Source organism: Anopheles stephensi, chromosome 3 (genome assembly GCF_013141755.1).
Source record: "Anopheles stephensi strain Indian chromosome 3, UCI_ANSTEP_V1.0, whole genome shotgun sequence".
In the NCBI taxonomy this organism is placed as follows: Eukaryota; Metazoa; Arthropoda; class Insecta; order Diptera; family Culicidae; genus Anopheles; species Anopheles stephensi.
The window spans coordinates 87,454,334-87,477,389 of NC_050203.1; the positions used below are offsets into that span (position 1 = coordinate 87,454,334).

At 46.4% G+C, this 23,056-nt stretch overlaps 1 protein-coding gene across 9 annotated transcripts; it reads left to right on the top strand.

Annotated features, from left to right (window-relative positions):
• The first annotated feature begins 4,243 nt into the window (after positions 1-4,243).
• Positions 4,244-22,748, top strand: LOC118514059 (dachshund homolog 2). Of its 9 annotated transcripts, none has more exons than XM_036060555.1 (12): positions 4,244-5,956; positions 11,423-11,449; positions 12,873-13,042; positions 14,415-14,628; positions 14,689-14,757; positions 15,125-15,201; positions 15,284-15,526; positions 15,620-15,874; positions 17,210-17,293; positions 17,715-17,861; positions 18,010-18,438; positions 21,172-22,748. In XM_036060555.1, exons 1-12 carry the CDS (start codon positions 5,142-5,144, stop codon positions 21,300-21,302), a joined length of 2,661 nt encoding a protein of 886 aa, XP_035916448.1. In that variant the 5' UTR covers positions 4,244-5,141; the 3' UTR covers positions 21,303-22,748. The 9 variants fall into 9 exon arrangements, with proteins under 9 accessions (XP_035916448.1, XP_035916450.1, XP_035916451.1 ...); XM_036060557.1 differs by having other exon boundaries at positions 12,885-13,042; XM_036060560.1 differs by having other exon boundaries at positions 4,245-5,956; positions 12,906-13,042.
• Positions 22,749-23,056: the final 308 nt, after the last annotated feature.

A 23,056-nucleotide genomic window follows, 5' to 3' on the forward strand; every position in this document is an offset into this window, starting at 1 on the left:
TTTTGCGCGAGGCGTGCAGGCGTAGCATCGATAAGCGCACACGGGAGTCGGACGTTCCTTGGCCAGCCCGGAGACGGTGAAACTATTGGCTGGGCGCCTTGATTTGGGAAATCTTCCTAAACACGCATCAATAAGCCACCGGAGATAGAGGGTGATAAGCGATTGAATTTCGGCGAGACCGAATGTTTACCCTCGCCGTTCGTTGGGAGAACCGAGGGACCGCGGAGCTACGCTGATCCTTTATTATTGCGCTTTTATTGCATTTCAGTTTCTCCGGTTGTGTCAGAGATAATAAAGTGACGTGAGTGTTGGATGATAAAACATGAAATATGTGCCGATAGGAGTATTTCGGTAATAACCTGTACGAGTTTGATTAGCAGCTCGTCGATGCGCCCCGGACCAGGGATCGCTGGAGATTAGGCAACATTCGAACTGATTCGCAGCTCTTCATCATAAATTGGGCACGATAACGGGCGCTGATATGGGGCAGTATCGGAGTCAATAAGTCCATCGATTGTACCACCTACTCCGATACAAGTCGATACGCACCTAAGCAATTTTCTCCGCTAAGCTCTTGCAAAGCCGGCCACGGGGTTTTGTTGCTTAACGACTTTCAGTTGTCCTTCATGGATCGTACGGCCGGAGTGGGGGTACTAGTATTAGTAGCAAAGATCCCCAATAAGTGAGTCGTACGCTGCTGGCATGTTAAGCAGCAGCATGGTCATAACTTTTTTCTGTTGTTGGCTCTTGTCCAACCTTACCAACTCGTCAACAACTCGTCAGCGTCATTCGGTCAGCGAGGCGAGGCTGGGAACGCGAGGCTCGGAACGCGAGGCTGGGAAATTGTGCGTGGTTTCCACTGCGGAAAACGAACTTCTCATGAATAGGAAGTAAAAACGGCTTATCATCTTTTGTGTTGTTTTTTTTTCTTCTACTTGTACGGAATTTCAAAGGATTTCGGAACATTTGCGCAATGCCGGGGATGCCTTCTGACAGTCGCACATTCGGTTGGGAAGATATCAATTTCTAGAATCTGTCCGTTCGGTTTGGCTCTGGCCGTGTGGAAGGCACAGGCAGGAATGGCTTCGTCATTGTATAGACAATTAAATTTGAACAGAGATTTCGGTTCGAAATTGAATTACATTGCATTCCGGGCCAGTGGAGCCGGAGAAGGGCTCGGATTTTAAAATGCGTTCGTTCGTCGCTACTGTGGCGATGCGATAGGAAAGACTGGGAAGGCCGGTCCATACGGCCTAGATATGCCCAGAAGCTGAATGATAAAAATGGCTTTGATAAGCCATGTATGTGCAATAAAAAATAATAAATAGTCATCGTTTCCTTTTGTTGTTGTGTGGCTGCCGTGTGCGGCAGGTCGTCAGGACGAGGGACGCACCGAAGTGCACGGAGCCCATCCGTGAAAGGATAATGTGAAAAGGATAACTTCTCCATTCTCCATCATTACGGTGGTGACATACGAAAAACGATATTAAATTTATATCTGAGCCGGCAGTAGCCGTAACCGATGAAGAGGAAGGAGAAGGAGAAAAAGAGCCCGAACAATCGATCGAAAGAAAATATCACACCGAAATATGAATATTGCAACATTTTCAAGTCCTGGTCCTGGTGCTGGATAAATATCGCGATGTACAATAGCGAACAAGAGGAATCGAGGGACATCACCGGGCGACCGTGACACACGGAAGGTGATTGGAAAAATGGAAAATCGTTCGCGCGCGCACCCTTTTCTATTATTTTCCAACGGAACCAAGAATGACATTTCACATTTTTGGCTTTTATAGCCTCATGTCGTAGGTCGGTGGGGTGTGGGTATTGACAAAAGCCAACCGTTGAAATAACATTTATCACACGGGGCGCAATGAGGTTGCAAATGTGTAGATATCAAACACAGATATCTCCCGTTACAGTTTTGATCGGCATTTCGGGAATGTTACCATTTTTTAGCTGTTGTGCGGTAATATTGTGGCAACCGTCATTTGCTGGTTGTCGGGAGGAAAACGTAATGAAACGTTTTAATCTTATTTTGCATTATAGCGGTGGGAAAATCCTATAGATGGTAGCAGGATTACAGTGAAGTATCGATTTTCACCTAGCTTGACTGACACGATTTGTGGTTGGATCCGTTGACTTGCTTACTTAGGTGGCGATATTCAATTTATTCCCTCGCAATGTGTTTGTAGCTAACATAGAAACCGTACGTGGATGGTTTGCTAATGCCTAAATAAAGATTCGACCGGACAAATTTGTCGTGGTTTTAAAAAAATCTGATGTAGACTTTCTTAATCTTGACAATGACAAAAAGTTGCATTACTCTAACCAAGACAAAATTTAAAAAAACTGGGTGATCGTTTTCCTGACAAGTACTGTAGTACTTTGCGTGCTAAAGTCATAAAAGCCAATATTTATATGAGCTCAAGACAAGCAAAACATAGGCAGTCCGATCCATAGGGTAAGCGGTTTGGATCAGATTTGATCTCCGGTCCTGCCGTGTGAAGACCGGTACCACTATCGCCTCGGTCACTGGGTCGTCCTATGAAAATAAATATATAGTACAAATATGTTTCTAAGAACTTACAATCTTACAATACGGCTTCAAATCATCATACTGGGATTATAAATAAAAATAAATAAACTAACAATCGTCACTTACAAATGCCTGATAAGTAATTTGTTTTTGGGTAGCAATTTTTAAAATTTTGTTTAATATCTCGGATAAGTTAAGTGATTGTTAAGTGATGATACAAGGTTTCGAGTAATGTAAAAGAGTCTTTGAATCACTTTGGTGCAACGTTTCAACAGGATAGCGAAATATTGAAATCTCGTTGTGGAAGATTGCAATCATTCAGTGGAATGTTGCTTTCAGTTAAGGGAAAAGTCAGTTGAATAATTTGCTGGCGAGCGTTTGGTCCCGATTCTGTTAAATTGTATAATTGGAAAATGTCTATTGATCGTTAGTTTACATCATCACATCCTGTCGTGCACATTCGAACTGGTTTTACGCGAAAATAAATCGAAAATGTTGGTTAAATTATCACTTTCATAATCCACAAAAGGTTCCCTAGCCGAACTGTTAGTTTCCCTCGACTGAATGCAACTGTCTACAAATGGATTGCAATATTCCACTATCCAGTTCCACTTCCAGTTAACAGAGTTCGATTATAGTTCCATTATTCGATTCGATTCGATTCGAAAGCCCTTTATTAGGATCTTAGCGAAACGCAACACTGATTGTACAAAAAGGCTCAGATACGACTTACGAGTATTAAAATTTGTGAACACAGTACAACAAAATGGGAATAAAACATATATGTCAATCAGGAACTGTATCCTGTATCTGTGATGGAATATTTTTTGCTTATTCTTGCAGAAAAACATGATCGATCGACACAGAGAAAAAAAAACGACCGATCGATAGCAAACCACTCGAGTGTTGCCGGGTTTTGAGTTTATTACTGATTGTTCTGAGTAATTTTGACATTTTGCGAGGTTGTGAAGCTGTTTGCCAAGGGGGACCCGGTGTGCCGATGATAATGGAGGACAGTATATAGATGTGCATGTACATATGTATATATGTGCAGAAGTTTAATGAACATTTGTCGCAACAACATTAGCGAAACACTCGGTGCTGCCGTGGAGATGAGAAGCGAACGGCGATCGCACTGGACTGATCGGGTCTCGCAAATACGATCGCAGAGCACAGGCTGGTGGTGCCATTTTGTAGCTAGCACAAAGCGACAAATGAAATAAAAATTCGATTCGAATAATAATGCAAAATAAACATTTAATATGCATACAGTTGATGCAAATAACAATCAATTCGCGCGAGCAAAAGGTAGCGCGTTCGATTCGAGTCGAGGGGCGTGTCTTCGGGCGCACAGCATAAGCATAAGCACCACCAGCATAGCCATGCTCGGGTACATACCCGTTCATTCGTATTTGTTCGCCGTGACTTCGTGCAGCTGTCGTACTCATTTCCACCGCCAGCGCTGATGCCGACGGAAGCCGTTCGGCTTACCCGTTCGCTCCAACGGGCCGGGCGAACGAGGCCCGTGGCAGCAGCGAATGTCGCTCTCGCTCGCGCTACAGGCGCCAGCGGCCCGGTACGGCTGTGTGCGTGAGGCATTCGGCAAAGGAAATGCTCTGTACATATGTAATGTAAAGCGAAATACAGATGAGAAGTTGAAGTTGAATTGAAATGAAAATACAGTTGAAATGAAAATACAACCCACCTATTTTTGTTTCATTTCAATGTTGTACGATTAAGTGATTCGTTCTTTAATATATATTTTTAAACTGTTATTTATTATTCGTGTGACTGCGGCGACGGGGATTCGTGTGTATCTCTCGGTCGTGCTCAGCGGCAGCAGCATAGCAATCCGATTTAGACACTCGTAACGAGAGCGCGTTTTGCCGTTTGTTGTGTGATTCTCGGGAAATAAAATCTTGTGTCTGCAGATGGAAATCTGCGGCTGCCGGCTCCGCTGGTCGGTGTAATTTTCGCTGCCGTCGAGCACCACGGGCCGAGAATTGGAGAAGAAGCGGAGAGCAAGAAAATAGCCATCCAAACGGGAATCGCAAGATTGTCCGCTGCACAAGTTGTGGCTACGCCAAGCAATTCGCCTTGGCGGGTGCCGTCGATCACTTGTACGTTCGTTCGTTTGTGCGTGGTTCGTTTGGTCGTGCGTTAGTGAGCTGGTTGGCTGGGACAAGGATTACTGTCGTGTGTCCGCGCGTTGATTAGTTACCGAGAGTGTGGTCAGTGAAGGTACTTTGGCAGTGGACGGTGTCTAAACCTGGCGGCAGTGCCACCGCAATCGTGAAGCGTCGAGTGAATTTTTCGGCCGCAGTTTAGTGATTTTGGTGATGTGTGCAATTTTCCGAAATTCTCGGTGCAGCAGATTTGCCGTTCGCGTTCGTGCGCTCGTTCCACGGTGATTGAGTTGTTCAAGCATGATGTTGAGAGAGTTGGTGTTTGATTGGGAGTTTTGACGATTTCATAACGACCGTTTGGTGTGATTGAGGAGTAGTGAAGTTTTTGGTTTGAAGTGATAACAAAATCAAGTTAATCAGTGTACTTGCTGGTGTGCAAAGCTGGTGTGCGATCATTGCCGATAGGGTGAGTGATGGATTCCGCGATGGATACTGCGTCCACGGCCAGCGATCACAGCATTGCCTCGTCAAACGATTCACGGGGCAGACACATTTCGTCCCCAATACAGCACAACCACAATGGCAGCAGCAGCCATCAGCATCAGCTAGACAAAACGCGCACACCGACGCCCGTGAGCCCGGTGCACAACAGTCACAGTGGCGGCAGCAATAATGGGCCGCTGAGCAATCACCACAGTGGCCGCCAACTTTCGTCTAGTCCGCTGAGCGTCAGTGCCCAGGCCCAGATGATGGGTCACATGGCGCACCCACTGAGCCCTCCGCATGTGTCCACGCCGACCAGCATGGCTGGGATGGTCGGGATGCCGCCCAGGATGGCGCAGAACCTATCGCACCTGCCACCGCACGGACTGGGCCTGCTGAACTCCTTCATGCACCACGCTAGTCCGCTCGACTTGATGGCCGCGGCCCACCATCACGTGCCGCCGCGATCGTACAACAGTCCACCGCCGATCTCCAGCTCTGATCCCACGGCCAACGAGTGCAAGCTGGTCGACTACCGGGGACAGAAGGTGGCCGCCTTCATGATACAGGGTGAAACGATGCTATGTCTTCCGCAGGCGTTCGAGCTGTTTCTGAAACATCTCGTCGGCGGCCTGCACACAGTCTACACCAAGCTGAAGCGGCTCGACATTGTGCCGCTCGTGTGCAATGTAGAGCAGGTCCGAATACTGCGCGGCCTGGGCGCCATCCAGCCCGGAGTCAACCGCTGCAAGCTGCTGTCCTGCAAGGACTTTGACGTCCTCTACCGGGACTGCACCACGGCCAGGTGAGTGTTTGACGCCAACCCTATCGGTAGTGTTTTGTTATGCACACATACATGTATAGTATAGCTACGATCAAGCGCTGCAAGAAGCATGTCTTGAGTCAACGTTTAGTGTGTGTGATTGCTGTGTTGATGGGAATATGCAATTAAAATAGCAAAAGAAAAGCAACTAGATCAGTTTTTGAACGGCTGTCGCAATGATCGTAATAGCCCATATCTGCATGGAACTTAAATTTTTTTTGAGTGTAGTAAAACATTAGTGTAATTTGTGGATTTTTCTTTTTGTGCATGCTAAATGTGAAGCTTAAAAAAAGTCTCAAAATTAGTAGGAGTTGTGTTAATGATACATGAAGACGTATTATCTTCAATACGGATATTTTGTGGGATCAAGTAATGAAAACGTCTTCTTTCAAACACTTTTGCTTGGGATAATAACAAAGATGGTTTTCGGATTATTATGTTTACTTAAAGGAAATATTTAATTTCAAAGAAAAATAAGGCAAGAAAGTATTATATGCTATTTTGTACTCAATTCTACTTAAGCTTTTCCTTGAAAAACATTAGTCAACAACTAAAATATTTTTTAAATTAGGTTCCATTTGACGAACCGAAAGTAGACAGTTTTTGAGAAGAATGGTCAAAATATTATACTCTAATCTATTATCGGATAGATCTGTGAAGAGATGTTAAACATATTACAAAACATCGTTCGTAAACCAAATAAGATTAAAATTGCAACTGTGTATGTTGCGTTGACCGTTTTTCAAGTTTCATTGGCCCTCATTGGCATCTGTCGTGAATAGAAAATGTGAACCTACAAAAAAAAAAAAAAAAAAGAGCTGATATCTATTATGCCCATGGAAGGTGAAAATCATTGAAGCGCAAAATCTTCTATCTTTTAATCCCTTGTTTGTGCACCGCAGGAAACGATCGGAACCAGTTGCTTCCCACTGGGTGTGCCGCGTTCCGTGCGCTGTAACCAAGGGAAGAGGAAAACGGTTGCATGTTGGGAACCGATTGAAAACCTCAAAATAGTTTGCGGTCTCGGCGAGGTGGCGGGAACCGAATCCTATGCACACTACTCCTTTTTTATACTTTTGGTTACAATTTTCGTAACTGCATCACACTTCTGCACTGTACGGCCAAGTAACACCGAAAACTGCGCCTGTAGACCGCTCTTCTGCCCGACGGCCCGTGTAACCCTTTTTCATAGTCGCGCTAGCTTAGGCTCGTTGGGAGCGTTGGGCACAGCACCGCACCGCAGTTGGGTTGAATGTTCGTTGGTGATGATAGTGCATCCCAGGCGAGTGAGCTGGAATGGAATGGAATCTGCTACCTCCACCACTGGCACTGTCTTGCAGGATCCTGAAGGGCCTGTAACCCGGCGTTGCACATAGGTAATTGTGACGAAAATGACGACAACGTAAGGATCGCAATCAACGCCTTGGGGGCGATCGGTCGAGGAACAGCAAACGGAAACGGCGATCGATGCTCCGATTGATCACATTCACAACACGAGCAAACGGAAAGCAACAGAGTCGTGATCGATGCTGCGGTAGCCGCAAACCGTGCATCGTGCCAGGGAAATGGGTAGCTGCCTTCCCTATAGCTAGCCGGCGTGGATAGGGAGTGTGGCAATGCGGTTAATTCGCATCGGACGAAGGTAACCGATATCGAATTGTAAAAGGTAACCCGTTACGACGCACTCGGGCAGGATGTGGAGTACAGCTCGCTCGTATGCTGCAGTGGCAAATCAACAGCCTCCGAACGTGGGTCGCTAGCAAGCAGATGATGTGGAGACCATGATGTGGAAGCGATAATGTTGTAGAGCAGTCGGAACGCGTAGGTACACACGAATCGCAACGTTGCAAGATGTGAGTGCCTAGCCGGCCGCGGTACGGCGAGCGAAGGAGAAAGACTTGAGAGCTCACCTAGCATACATTGTGTAATTATCCTTAACCTGCGTTAAGAAACAGAAGATATGATTGATGGATTTTCTTCTGAATCGACACTGTAATGAACGGCCACCATTCCTAAATTACGACTACTGTCAGTCGTAAATCTGAAGGGAAAAAAGAGTAAACTCCGCTTCCCGTGAGCAATAACAGTGCTGATTGAAATCTTCGCTTCAAATTTAGGCATTAGTTCCAGTTAATTTAAAAGGTTCGGATTGTAATTAAACCGAGTCACTACCGTAGACGGCGCTCGCGAAGCGCGGGCAAGAAATGGTAATCAGTGATTTTGAGCACCAAAACGGGGCCCCGGTTCGGTTCCCTGGCCCTGGCCAGGATTTGCCGCACCGCCAGCATGCCGCCTTCATGCAACATTCGGCAGGGTTTCGAGCTGCATCGGAATGCCTTATTTTAATGATCCTAAGTTCGACGAATCGTAATGGATATTTGTGGCGTCGATGGATAGTTAATTGCCTCGTCTCGTCGTTAGGCCGAGGTGCCGTCTTTGTGCGTAAAGTGTGATACATTGTGCCGCAGCACCGAGATTTGAATACCGTGACCGGTTTGCGTGGAAGAAAGTGGCGGACGGGTTAAGCAAACGGTGTGAAATTGGAAAATGTTCAATCACCGGCATTGAGCAGCAGTTGGCAATAAAAAAATTACTAACAATAATAAACAGAAGCAACAACATGCCCGCAACGGCAACAACAAGGTGCAAAGTGCCATAAAAGAACATAATGTACAGTCTGTTTCCGAGTTACGCAGATTTGGGGGATTTTCTAATCCGACAGTATTCAGAGTTGTTTATGTGGATTTGAATCTTGAGTTAAAAAAAAAACCCCTAAAAATCTGCTTTGTGCATCGGTAACAATTTTGGGGATATTGAAGTGAGTGTGAATATCACACGACAAGTGGAATAGTTTTTCGGTCAAATTGCATAGTTGAATGCTCCTTGAAACGCCTAAATTAGGATACGATCTCTTAATGCCAAGTATAAACGATGTGTCAAGCGGTATTCTTTCTCCGCGCCCCATTATCCGCGCAAGTCGAGAAGTGACTGTAAAGCGTTATCCTGGATTGTATAATGCGTACAGGTACATGTATAGTAATTTGCGGTCCAGGCATTGTGGGGAATAAGAATGTCGCTATAAGTATTTTAAATACGACCCACACACACACACGGTTGGCTGTAGTTAACATACTCAGAGCGTATGACCTTATCGCAGACGAATCATATTAAAATTCGCTGCTTATAATGTCCGACATGATAAGGTGTTATTTGGGTTCCGCTACGCTATTGCTCTGCCCCGTCCAATCTGTTCATTGGCTGGTCTAGTTGATGGCAACCGTAGGCATGCCAGACATGATTGGTGAGTTTCCTTTATTATATTACCTCAATTAATCTAGGACGTAATTCAGCAGCCGTATGCAAGGCTGAGAAAAAGGTTCTGCAAATGGTTCGTAACAAGGGGATTTTGGGCTTGGGGCTTGGAGCAGAGCAATATAATATGCACAACATGTGGCTCGAGTCCGCATCGAGCCAGGCGCAGAAGAAATTTAACATTAATTGTTCTGTTGTGTGCAAAATGAGTGTTGCCAGCGTTGGCAAACGCTACATTTAATGCCTTTTCTTCATGCTAACACACCTTTCCATCCGCCACGGTACACGTTGCGCTTGACGTGCTTCATTGCGAATTCGTTGCATAATTGGTCAAATAATATATTCCTAACTCCAGGTTTTTGAGATACGGGCCGATCGGGGCACATAAAATTGTTACACAAAAAAGCCATGTAGGACGTAATGTTAAAATTGCACCCAGTTTCATATTTATGATGCATTGAGACGTCCCCATTCCGAACGGATAGTGGTGGCGCGAGCTGTTGGCTAGCTGGAGCGAAAATGAGGTGTAGTAGGCAAAACTGAAATTTATTTCAATTGATATGGAATTAAATTACATCTAATAACAGCAAAAACTAAGCTGGCTTACATGCATATGCCGTGTGAGGCATGCAGTGGTCAGTAGCATAGCAGTCCAGGAACACGGCACGGTGTATGAAAATGAGGTCCAGTTCCACATCATTACGTCATGCAGTTGCGGACGGTGGCTTCCTCCAGATATTCAATGTAGTGTGTCAGGAATTGAGGCAAAAGAAGGAAGCATTCGACAAACTGTTTAATAAATAGTTTCCAAAAAGAAAATCATCAAATTGGAAACAAAGCAAAACAAACATCAAACAACAGCAATAACACGTGATTCGTGAGGTGTCTCTGGAACTCTTGTGATGTGATTCAAGACGGGACTCTCGCAACCACAAACCCTAATGAAGGGCACGGATAGGATGTCGACTATAGGGGGTGGCAGATTCAGATGTCTTTTATGTGCTTTTGGCCGTCCTTTTTCACGAGCGCGAAAGCATTAGAAGCTAATTCTATTACGCTACGGAAGGGTGACGATGATCTTGTACGAGCCCGGAACTGAACGAGCGTGGAAAGCAGGGCAGCATTTGCCCATGCCGAGCAGAGAGGGAAAAAATCACGGTGATGTCGTGCTATGAATGGTTTGGACCTGACAAAGAATCGTTTAACATTACGGAGCAGTCATCATTGTTTTCGTCGTCGTCGTCGTCGTCGTCGTCCTCCGCTCCCTCGTGTTTCCTTTCTGGCGTGTTTTATTGCGAATTGATGTTGAACAACAGTTTGTCCATAACCTGTTTGCTGGTCCATTTCTGGTTCTGGCAAAGGGGGACGGCCAGAAACCAGGACCAGGCTGGAAGGTGTTAGCGTTGGCGAAGGGATGAAGGGCGAAAGAAATGGGAGGAAAACGGAAAGTTTGGGGAGAGCGATGCTATAAGGACGACACGAGCGAACGAAGTTGGGACGGCAGAAGAATCCATTTGTGTGTATGTGTGTGTGTGTGTAATCGGATCTCGGCAGATAAGAAGAAATATCGCGCGGCAGGCTTCTGAGTTTGGCGCTTCACGGGCTATGCAACCGCTAGCGCGACCGCACTGCCGCAAAGCGCTGCGGTTTTACACCTTATGCAATTCCCGGCCTTTCTGCAGCCAGGGACTGATGATTGGTTCGACTGATGAAAGCAAAGGAAGTGGCGTTTGACTAGGGGTGGCTGATCGTTCAGTTAAAACATCACCTGTGTCTGTTCCGTCCGCCTTGTCTGTCGCTGTTTGCTTACCGACTCCTATTGATTTGCAGTTATGAGCCTCATGTTGGCGATTGACATTTGCCTGACAAACACCAGCCCGTGTGTGCCTTACTTACTTACCTTACCGTGCGATGTGTTTGTATGTGTGTTGTGCATTTGAATGTTTGCTAGACTTACTAACAAAATGATGTCTGTGGTCGTGTGCTCTTCCGTTTTTATATCGATGTGATTTCGTTGTTAAGAATGTGTTTCGTTTATCCTTTGTTTAACAAACCCCCTAGCTAGTTTGTTTGTTGATCGTTTTTCGAACTGCTCACTCAATGAATGGATGATTTCTCTCTTTTTTTTAATTTCAGATGCTTGTCCATAAAGCCACCTGAGAGGTATGCCTTCCATATGTGCCACTGAAACAAAATTCTCTAGATGTAGCATACAGAACAAGCTAGCCAACGGGCAGAAAAAGAGCCTCGCTTACGACGAATGCGGCGAATAGTACTAGTACGTTCAAGACGTTGAAACAGGGTGACGGATTGCGTTTGCCGACAGGTGCAATTTTTAAAACATGCGTTACTTATGCGGTAACACGATGCACTTCACTGGCGGTTCGTCAAGCGGCTCGTCCAATCTACTACTGTGCACTTTCCGCTCGTCACTGGTACTCGGTCTGTAGTTGGAATTGTTCGCCCAGTTTTAAATTATGAATCATCCATTCATAGGACGAGCATCCTCGACCTGCTCGAGGATATGCATCTTCGCTTACATGTTACTCGCTTCCCGTTCGGTACGACGGAAGCTACCAACTGGCCAAAAACCTAGAGCCTGACACAAGGTGCACAAATTCGTTCGCACTTGTTTTCGTGCTCGAGAAGTGGTTACTTGCAAATGAACGGTACCGTGGTCGGGTACGGTACGCGGCCAGGGAGTTTTCTGAAGCAGCAGTTTAAGGATTTGGAAATAAAAAACAAGCCCGCAATGATCGCAACGGACACGGGTAGCGCGGATCTAATGGGAGAATTTATGGTTGAAAATTAATTTGTAGAAAATATAATTATTATTTTACTTTACTTCTATATAAATCACGCCGGACCTGCCGGAGAGTGTGGTATCGGTCGGGTTTTGCAATACGATAAGTTACAAATGGGTTTCCTTTCTGCTGATGGCGTCTTGCGCAGGATGAGGCTTTCTTCCGTGGCCATGTGTATCCACGGCAGGGCAATCGCATAATAAAAATAAAGATAATAAAATGCATAAATCAATTTTCAACCTACAATTACAAGTACTTGCTATTCCCGTACCATCGTTCCCAACCATTTGCTCAAACTTGCTCTCCAACTCTGGTGCTCTCGCTGCCTGCCGTTTTCAAAATCATAAATCGTCAGTAGTGGTATTTTAGCCGGGTTGTTAATGCACGCTTCTTCGAATGCTCGGCCAGACATACGGGCAACCGTGTTTGGACCGTCTTTTTTAATTTAAACTTAGCATCTTTTAGCTTGCATTGTGGCAGGCGGAATCCTTACCTGTTGGGGGAACGTACATCTTACCTCAGAACAATTGGCAAACGGAAGGAAGCAATAGGTTCGGTTAGGGCGCTATTTCGAGGTGCACAATAGAACAGTTGTTACGTTAGATGAGCCTGCGGGATTAGGCGGGATCACACAAAGCGTTTGCGCGCTGCGGACAAACAAAAAATTGCGAACGCTTGCGCTAAAATTATCTTTTGTTAGGATTTAGAATATCTTTCTTCTTTCTGCACTACGCAACATAAATCAACAAAGCGAGTCTAATGTTTTACTAACCATCTCCCAGTCTTAACTCCAGTAACTCTCTGCTATCGCACAGTTCCAGGCCCGGCAGACCGCCGAAGCGAGGCCCGGTAGGACTTTCTATGCCCACGTCGCACATGCCGCACCATGCCCAGCTGAAGAAGCATCGCTTAGACAATGGAGAGTTTGTGTACGAGAACGGACATCTTAATGGTAAGAAACGGCCTGTCCCTAAAAAAAATACTCTATTTGATTTGGTTTTGTTTCGGAAAAAGTAGAATAAAGTCATACGATTGAGATATTCACGAACTTCCCCGCCACATTCAACATGTTCGGTGGATGTTTTAATACAATTAATTGCCTCCATCTGCAACCCATCTATCAATGGTCATACAGCACAATTAATATTTTTTTTTTGGGAATTGTGGTTAAAACAAGTACTGAAGGAAAGACCAAGCGTTCTTTACCTTTTAACGCACACCAAGTTATTCTTTCTATGTCGGAGTTCCAGCCGGATGGCAGTATACCTTTTGTTAGATGGTTGATTCGGTGTAATTTATCTTTGAATTCTGTGTAAAATAGCTAAACTCGGCCGGCGATGGATGTTTTGGTAATAACAGACTATGATTATGGTGGTTCATCAATCGCTATAATAAGGTACGGAGCAATACCGCTTAGAGAGTAATCTTGGCTGACGGCATCAAGCCTGTATCACGTGACATATGTGCGGTGTTGCTAAACGCTGCCCAACCTGCAATACGCATATTTTATTCATGCTTGGCATACTTATAATTTGCATAATCAAAAACTGCGTCTAAGTATCACATTTTTGAGCGGCCGTTTCTGGGCGATGTAGTGCAACAACAGCAACGAAACACACACAAAAAAACAGCATCGAATCGCTCATAATTGTCCCGAAGAATACGGTGCTGGCGAGCGTGCAACGCTATCACCTATTATTTTAGCCGATGAAAAATATTTATGTTAATAGATTTACGGCTTCTACAACGATCCGATCAAGCCAGACGCATTCCAGCCGAGACTCATATGGATCAGAAAAGTCCGTAGCCGGGCGATCGAACGTATTGCGAACAGAGCCTGGAAGACATTAGAGAGTCTCGGTTATTTGGGGAGCTCTGGCCAGACAGGGACGGGACCAGACGTACACACCGTTGCGCGTTGCGTTTGTGTCGAGCTGAATGCAGATGCAGCAGCAAAAGGAATACATAATAATAAATAACAGCTGGAAACGTTTAAAATGATTATACATGAAATGCTCCATCATCGGCCGAAGCGTGAGGAACTATGCTCAAGCCAGATATGTCCGGCCGTCGGTAGAAGAGGATGGCAAGTGAGGTGATGGACGTAAGGGGTATCAATAAATGAAACAATTCGCCGATTTGCAGGCAAAGGCCGATTAAATGCCAGGACTGGTGGCTTGCAGTACTTGGATGTACTTGATAGAAGAATAACTACAGCGAGCATTCCATCGATTTGGAAGAAATGTGATGTCGCCCACGGTTGACCACCGTTAGCACATAAAAGCTAATGTAAGTTCGAAACTGTCCGGTGACCATCGTTCTAGATCTGCCCCGTCTGGATAAATCCCCGCTGCTGGCGAATGGCTACAATGCACCCCCGACGCACCTGAATCACATACCGTTCATGCAGATGAACCCACATCCGGCGACCGGTGGTCACCCGCTGATGAGTCCTGGCGTTAACCCACACGGTATGCAGCGACCCGACGGATCCATCATTAAAGGCCAGAACATCCCCGGCATGGAGGCGATTGCAAGGTGTGTTGTGTCGTACATATCCTCGAAGGCCCATGAACCCAGTCAGTTGCTCATTCGCAGGTCGCATCACACGGGCATTTGGGAAAATTGCAGAGCCGCTTACGAGGACATTGTGAAGCATCTGGAAAGGTGAGTACATGAAGCGAGCATGCATCAAACGCGCAACCGTTCCAATGGGCAGGAACGTGGGACGGCCAGGGGCGGCCGCGGACGCTGGGAGACGATAATTGATCGGGGATCACTTTCATGCAAAAGGGGTCGAAAAAAATAAACAATGTTAATGTTTTCTCGTGCCGCTTGTCTTAGTTTACAAATCGATCGTAGTAGACTGAACAAAGGGAGAGAGAGAGAGAGAGAAAGAGGAAAAAAGAGAATGAGAGTGGTGTGCCTTTAATTTATGTTTTGAAATACGTGTGTGTCGTTGCATTCTTTTTTCTGTGGCCGCATTCGCAAAACCTTCGTCTTCATGGTGGCGTTACTGATCGCGTGAGCTTAGACTGCGGGAGGAGCGGGCCGATGACAGGACACCAAACGTTGACCACAAACCGCGAGATCTGAGCTCACAAGGCAGTGGTAAGTGAGAATGGTCCGGAGCAGCTCGCCACGTGTGGCAAACCCTGTAACATGCTCTCGCTGCTTTTGCTCTGCTGCACAGGTCTTCCGCTCACAGACTCTCCGAACGGTCAAAGCCCAGCCCTGAACCTGTCCAAGTCAGGTGTAGGGGAGCATGGCGGTGGTGGTGGCGCCGGGAGCGGTGGTGGAGCAGCTGGCGGTGGCAGCGGACCCCAAAGTGAACGAAGCAACCCGATCTCACCGGAACCGTCCGTGCACGAAGAGGACGAGAATATGAGTGAGGCCAACATATCCGACACGGAAGAACCGAACGATAAGGACGAAGGTAGGTCTACTGTCCACCCTTCCGTGGCAATTCTGCACAAAGCAGCAAAATTTCACAGCCCGATTTCCGTCCTTTGCCTGCCACTCGACACAGACATCAGCGACTGTGAGCGGGACATCCATTCGCCGGTGCCAGCCGTCATGCCGATTCCGCAGGAGATCGAGGCTCATCGGCAGCAAGCGTTGAATTACTCGAGCTTGGCGGCCAGCGTTGCTGTTGGCGCTGTGCCAACCGGTCAGGACCCGAACATATCATCCACCGAGACGCTACTGCGAAACATCCAGGGGCTGCTGAAGGTGGCCGCCGACAATGCCAGACAGCAGGAGCGTCAGACGTCCTACGAAAAAGGTAATTTTGTCAAAATCGGAATTACACTCGGAGCAATGCGCACAACACGCCGACTCCTGCCAAATGCGACAAGTGAGTCCATCCATCGATCCGTCCGAAACGATCGATCGTGCTGGGCTGGGCTCGATGTCCGCCAGAGGATGGACCAAGATCGAGATAAATCGGAACATCGGAGGCTTAGTGCGTAGTGAGGAACGATTTCGGCGATGGGGATGTGGGCCGGGCTTGTAAATTTTTCCGATTCCGCAACACTAACACTGCTACAGGGTCCTTGGGGTGTGCCCCTTCCTGTCCTGCGATCTCTCCCTCCACCGACCGTTCGCAGCCAATCGATCAACAACTCATGCGCCGTTGCCCTAATATGAATGTAGATAAACGATTTCACTTTATAGGTCCATAATTAAAGATAATTGTTATCGATTTTGCGCCTTTGCTTTTTTTTTCGTCGGGAGACCCGTTTATTCGGTGCTCCAGAGCCGGCAGAGAGTCCCCGCTCGTCGGCTGCTCAGCGGCTGATGGGGGATGGAGGGTTTGCTCGGTGCATTCTTCCGAGTTGAAGCAGATCGACTGGCTCACATGTTTGATTTCAATTCCACTGCTTTTTTTTGCGCGCGTTTATTATACCTATTCCATTTTCCCCTTAGTCTCCGGTGGCGACACCGGTTTCCGAGACCGTCAAATGATGAATTCCTTGGTCCGGGGTCGGAGCATAAGCATAAGTGGTCGTTTTTGAAAATACATCAATTTATTATTTTTATTCCTTTCGGATGAATCTTGGAATCTTGCAAACGTATCTCCCCACCTCGGTGGAGCAGAGGAGAGGGTTTGATTCACTAATAATGATCTTTGTCAGTTGTTTTATCGTAAAAAGCAATGTTTATGCGAATTAACCTATCATTTTCCCTGCAGCAGCGTATACTTTTCGATTATACTTTGCGGTTCATTTTCGGCAAATTGGGAATGAAAGTTCTCAGGCAGGCATTTCTTGCGCGATGATCGATATGATTCCGATTAGTATGAATTTGATTTAAAAGAAACGAAATAAGGGGGGTGCCACAGATGAGCAACCAGCCACTGGATGGACGGACGGATGGATGGACGGATGGATGGATGGATGGATAAACGGATGAATTGATTAGATCGATGATGGCCTTGCCTGGGCTGCAGTTGGTCCCGATGCTGCGGAGCAAGATCGGCTGATCTTACCGTCGTGGGCCTGGGCGAAAATCGGTCCACCAAACACCGTGAGGACAGTTATGAGTGGAGTTTTAATTATGTTTTTTATTTCTCCCCCAAATGTGTTTTTTCCTCCCTTTACATATTGATTGGCGATAGCCGAGCTGAAGATGGACGTAATCAGAGAGCGCGAAGTGAAGGACTCGTTCGAGCGTCAGTTGGCCGATGAAAAGCGATTACGAGGTAGGACACAGCGCGATTGGACGCGCGAATGCATCAATGTAGTGTTACCCGCTTAAAGGGCTGTGTGTGTGTGTTGTGATGCTCAATCCGTTTCCTTTTGCCGATGCAGTTTCGATGATCGAGCCGGGTAGATTATAACGTTCGAGAGTGGTTTGTTTAAATTGTTTCGCCGAAGTTTGGAAAATCAAGCGTTCAAGCGGTTTTCCTGCCCGTTTTGTTTTGCTTCATCGCTTCATCGCTCCCTTATCTTGTGAGCCAAACCCTTTTTTGTTGTATTTCGTCCTAAAAATGATTGATGAAATTCGTCAACGATTTAGCATCATAAATCACGTAATTTAGTCTTAGCTAGAATCCTATTCAAATTGACGCGGCTGAGGGGTAATACTTTATCTTCGGTGCTTTTTTTTGCTCTTTCCCACAGCACTCTACCAAAAGCGATTCAAGAAGGAGCGCCGATTGCGTATCCAGATACAGGAGCGGCTGGACGGTGAGCGGAAGCGGCGTGTGCAGCTAGAGGACATCATCAAGGCATCCGGCGCACCAGCCGAAGCGTTGCGAATCATTGCGGGTAAGCCGGATGCTGGAGACGCTCAAGGATTGCACTTGAGTCAGTACAGGCTCTCTGATACTGACACCCGGAGATGTGATACGGGTGTGTAATGATGAGCTTGTTTTTTTCTTTTTGCTGTTTGCTATGTGGATTCTGGTTCCTGAAGACAACATCAGCAGCGATCAGCAGCAGCGCGAGAAGGAGCGCGAGCGTGACTCGGAGCGTGAGAAGGACCGGGACAAGGAGCGCGAGCGTGACCGGGATCGCCGGGAACAACGTGATAAAGGACAGGAACGTGAGCGAGAGCATCACCATCATCAGCAATCGGGGTCGGCATCGGAACGGAACCGCGACCGGGGCGTTATCGACGAGTCCTTGCGCGGCGATAGACATCGGGTCGAGTCCGAACGCGAGCGACGCGCATCTTCGTCCGAGCGGTACTCGAAGGAGGAAAGTCCCGCGCCCAACCATTCGACATCGTCACGTCCGAGCCAGGAAGTGTCACCTTCCCAGCCGCCGATCAGCGAAGGTAAATCGTGGAACTATTCCGGCCTCGACATCATGGCTTCCGGGGCCTTCTGGCAGAATTATTCCGGTAAGTGCTCAGGGTGAGAAACCGAAGGGGTCTGGTTAGGCGAATTTGAATTATAGACAACAAACGATGAGCGACATTCGATATGCAAATGGGTCATGCATTCATAAAATTTCCCCAAATTGCATTATCAGCGCTATTGAAAATCGTCGAACCGTGCAATTGGTGTTTGCCAACCTCTCGCGATACTCCGCGATGCTCTAAAGCAAACAGGGCTGTTTTTTTGGTTGTTGTCGTTCGTTGGCCGACGGAGGACGTAGGGCGCAGCGTAAAGTGGCCCTTTACGATGCTGAGAGGGCGAAAGACAAAAAGAAGCAACGCGGCAAAGCCATCCCATGCCACGGCGGCTGATGGAGGCTGTGCTTCGATACAAATGATGACAATAATGATGTCAATCGTAACGCCGTAACGAAGTTAGATCCATTTTCATAATCATTTTGCAATTTTACATCAATCTATTTATTTTATTTCGTTGCCATTTCCACGGTCGACGAGGGGAGACACCAACTCTTCGGGAAGGTTTTCCAGCGGGGCACTAATCGGTTTTCGAGCGAAATGTGCTTCCACTTTCACCGTGGCTGGTGGTCGTTGTCGTTGCGGCTCTCGTCGCTTCTCGTGGTTCCGGTAAAGTGGAGCTTGTAGTAGCGTTTTCCTTTCAGCTCCCGGCCATTTACCCCCCCCCCCCCGCCTCCCCTCTCCCCACTCCATTCCATTCTTCCTCCCATCACTTACCGGGCGAGGTTAACAACGGTTTGACAGTGCTACACAATTTCTGTCGATGAAAAATTTAAATATATATTAAAAGTAAAACAAAGTAAATTGGTCGGTTCTGTTCGGGAGGGGGGGCATCAGTTTGAAGTACATGCACAACCATAAATGTTGCTTTCCGCGCGTCTTTTGTGACTTTTGTAGAAACAAGTATTGCTGCTGCTACATCAAGAAGGATGCTTGCTTTCTCTCCTCATGCTCGCGTACACGCACATTTTCTCCCTTTTCATTACTTTTCTCGGCTCGGTGTTGGATGTATTTGTATTAAATGTTTTTCATAAACATAATCCAATTTATTCTTTTTTACTTCTTCTGGTTCTTCTTCTCGTGCTCTACCTCTCACTGTTTGCCGTGCGGTGCAAAGAGCCCGAGCCCGCGTTATGTTATTATATTCAGATAATGGTTATGGTTGACGATGACGAAGAAAAGGGAGATCTGGCCAGGTATGGGTTGTGTGGCCGGGCCGGGAGGAGGGAGGGAGGGAGGGAGGGAGGGAAAATGGTTCGCTTTCGGCAAATAATTTCTGCGTGGTACAAATCGAGAAGGGAAAGAACGTTGGCCAAAGTACCAAGGAGGGTTAGCGAAGTGAAAAGCTGCTGCCCTGAGTACGCAGTAAATTCATGCATTTCTAAGTACAGTCTCTCGCACTCTCTCTCTCGCTCTGTATCCTTTTTTATTTTCCGTGGATAAGTTAAAAAATCCGAAAATCACATGCGGCGCCTGCCGCAAGGCTTAGCCAGCAGAAAAGCAATGGAAACAACCGTGAAGGAAAGGCCCTTGGCGCAAGATATGGAGGTATCTGTGGCGGTTCACCAGCATCCTAGAAGGAAGAAAAAACCCCTGGCAAAAGAAAAACGCCGAAATTCTTTTTACTTTTGACGTTTCATGCCAAACAACGGCCCTCTTCGCCCATCCACCCCACCCGGGGGAGATGGTGTTGACGGGGAACGAAGCAGGCAAAGTAGGCTATGATATCGCAAGTGAGACATCATAAACAGCAAAGCAAAAAAACAGGAACGTTGATTCAATTTCACGCTAGGCTACGAGATGATCCATTTACTTCGGGTGGCAGCGCAGTCAGCAAAATGGGTGACTGGCCCCATCATCACGCGAGTACCGAGTTGATACACTTGCACTGCTTCTTCTGCTGCTGCTGCTGCTGATTGTCAAGGTGTCCTGGCCGCTTTCTTGGAGAGCAATTGTTTGGGAGATTTTTTTTCTTCTTCATATTATTACCTTCACCACTATCTGAATGCCTCGAGTGACGAAGGTGACGCGATATCTGCCGGTTTTTTTTTTTTGTTGTGTGGCACAGTTTCACGTGCACTGCTGGGACGCTTAAGGTTAGGTTTGGGCCTGCTTTTTCGTTTTTTAATTTCTTAATACTTGCCACGGGATATGGCTTTTGTTTGTCGCACTGTTATGCTTTCCCGGCTTTTCCCGGAGACGTGCGCTAGGGGAGCTATCACCTGCCGCAACCGAGTAGCTTATTTCCGGATTTACAACGGGATTTTCTGCACAATGTCGTCATGGTTGGTGCGGTGGGTGGGCACCCTCCCACACACACACACACACACACCCACACACTGGAAACAGCCGGCAAATCAGTTTAATTCTCTAGGCGATAATCGTCGCAGAAGCGTTTTAGGAAGTGAAGCGATACATTCCTTCATAGTTGCACTGGGACGTGCCCGACGGCAATGCATGGGTTTTTTTTTGGTTTTTGTTGTTGGTGGTGGAAATTTAATGTACAGACTGGGATGAAAAACTAATTTCACCAGAGTACATTGTTCGCTTGCTTTTTTGCTCGTGACTACGTGTTTGCATAGCGTTGTTCTACGATGACGACGGCAGCAGGCTATGATTCCTCATGTCTTTCAAGGTTTTTGATTTGATGCGTAATGCGCGCGCGAATGTGTGTGCGTGTGGTTTTTATGATGATTTCTATGCTTTTGCCTTTTTTTTCAGAATCCCTCGCCCAGGAGCTGGAGCTGGAGCGAAAGGCACGGCAGCAGGCGACCGACGGGGAGGTGAAAGGACCGCTGCAGGACCGTTCGAATTACTATAAAAACTCCGTACTATATACCAGTGCCACATAGTTCAAATTATCGCTAATCCATTACAAAAACCCACACACACATTTTTCAAAACACCACTATCGTACTGGTACCGCGTAACACATGTGCAATTAAACTAAATCTGCAAGATTCCAGCATCTCACCCCAATTAGCCGTGACACGATAATGCATTAGCGGGCGAACCGATTAGGGCAAAGGCGTCAGCCAACGGGGGCGAACATACATATTTCAGTAAGCAGCACCGTCACATTGTAAGCAGGTGCATGCCATGGAGCCGCCAAAGCACGGAAAAAACGGTGGAGAGAGCAGCAGCTAGACAGTGATAGACTACAGTGTATTGAACCGATCGTTTGAAACCGCATCCTTCACACTACTAAATCGAAACTTGTGTCACTTTGCATTCAAAGTCATTGATAAGCTTGCACGGCCCGACACGTGCCCCTAAATCGAATAAGGTCAGAGAGCTTAGCGTGTAAGGCACTACGGACGGGGTTCGGCAAGCCGGGTAGCGTCGTCACATTCGGCAAAGCCACTTCATGCGATCTCAGCTCTATGCATGCAGTTCTTGATCGAGGAGACCCAGTAGCAGCAACATGATTTCGACTAGGTTCGTCCAACTAGCTAAACCCCCCTCTCATTACAGGATATCGGGCCGAGCATACCGACTATGGATTGTGTATCATATTAGGAGCTACGGAGGAGCCGTTTTTTATAGACCATTAGGCGATATCGGGCAGCCGAAGCCGACAAGTATAATCATTAAACAAACAACAATCACCTTAAAAAGTAAAGCTTTTTGCAAAAATGAACAAAAAAAAAAAACACACACACACAAATATTTGATTGGAAAGATGAACTTATTACACATTTCACTTATTTCGCAACAAGTCGCATATTTCTACTTGTGTACTAGGCAAACAACAGACTGTGTCAACCGACTGGTAGCAAGCCAAATTTGAATTAGGCAAACCCGACTATGGACAGCACGGTTCGGTAAGATAGACACGTGGCGAGAGAAAATCATAATAATGAGGACGCGAGTGATTAGCGTCTTTATTTGTGTTAAGGTATAGGGAAACACGTGGAGAGATGCATTGATTGCTCGCTGCTCACATTCGAGTTGTATAGAAAAAAAAAAGAAACGGTGTAATTAGACGGCAAGATTTGCATTTAAACCATGGACATGGTGAAGCTGGATTTTATTTTAGTTTTAATTTTTATTTTATTTATTATCGACACTTTTATTTATGGTTCCGAGTCGATCCACTCCGTATCCACTTGTCCCTTAAGTGAACGACTGTTAGATTTGTTGGCAAAAAGGATTGATTTGGCTTCTAAATTATTAGAGAAAGGAAAAAAAAGCTTATTGTTAAGAGGTCCGGATTTGCATAACTGTATATCAATACACAACATATGAACTGTGCTATGTGCTACAAACCACAAAATAAACCTGTATTAACTAGCATCCGAGGGGGGTTTGTGGTGTTTTTGAAGAAAATAGTGAAATCGTGTCACGCGTCACACGGAGAAAGAAAACCTTCAGCTCACTCACGAAATTTCACAAGTCGTGAGGAAGATCCTAGCAAAGACATTTTATTCGTGTGTTTGTGTGAAAGAACAACAGATCCACAAGATCTCACAAAGGGACGCAACATGCAAGATATCTTGCTGACTACAATTTTCCCCTGTATGTCCTCGAATTAAGAACCAGACGCCCTTACCGTTTTGTAACCAGAGGGTGGCTTATGGATTCTCTCTGGCTTATGGGCAGTCTG

What these genes read in the sequence shown, in the direction of transcription:
- LOC118514059 (XM_036060555.1), top strand. Translation starts at nt 5,142, where the DNA reads ATGGATTCCGCGATGGATACTGCGTCCACGGCCAGCGATCACAGCATT. An exon ending in CGGGACTGCACCACGGCCAG is followed by an intron (nt 5,957 to 11,422) that starts GTGAGTGTTTGA and finishes TTTTAATTTCAG; the next exon opens with ATGCTTGTCCATAAAGCCAC. An exon ending in CTTCTGGCAGAATTATTCCG is followed by an intron (nt 18,439 to 21,171) that starts GTAAGTGCTCAG and finishes CTTTTTTTTCAG; the next exon opens with AATCCCTCGCCCAGGAGCTG.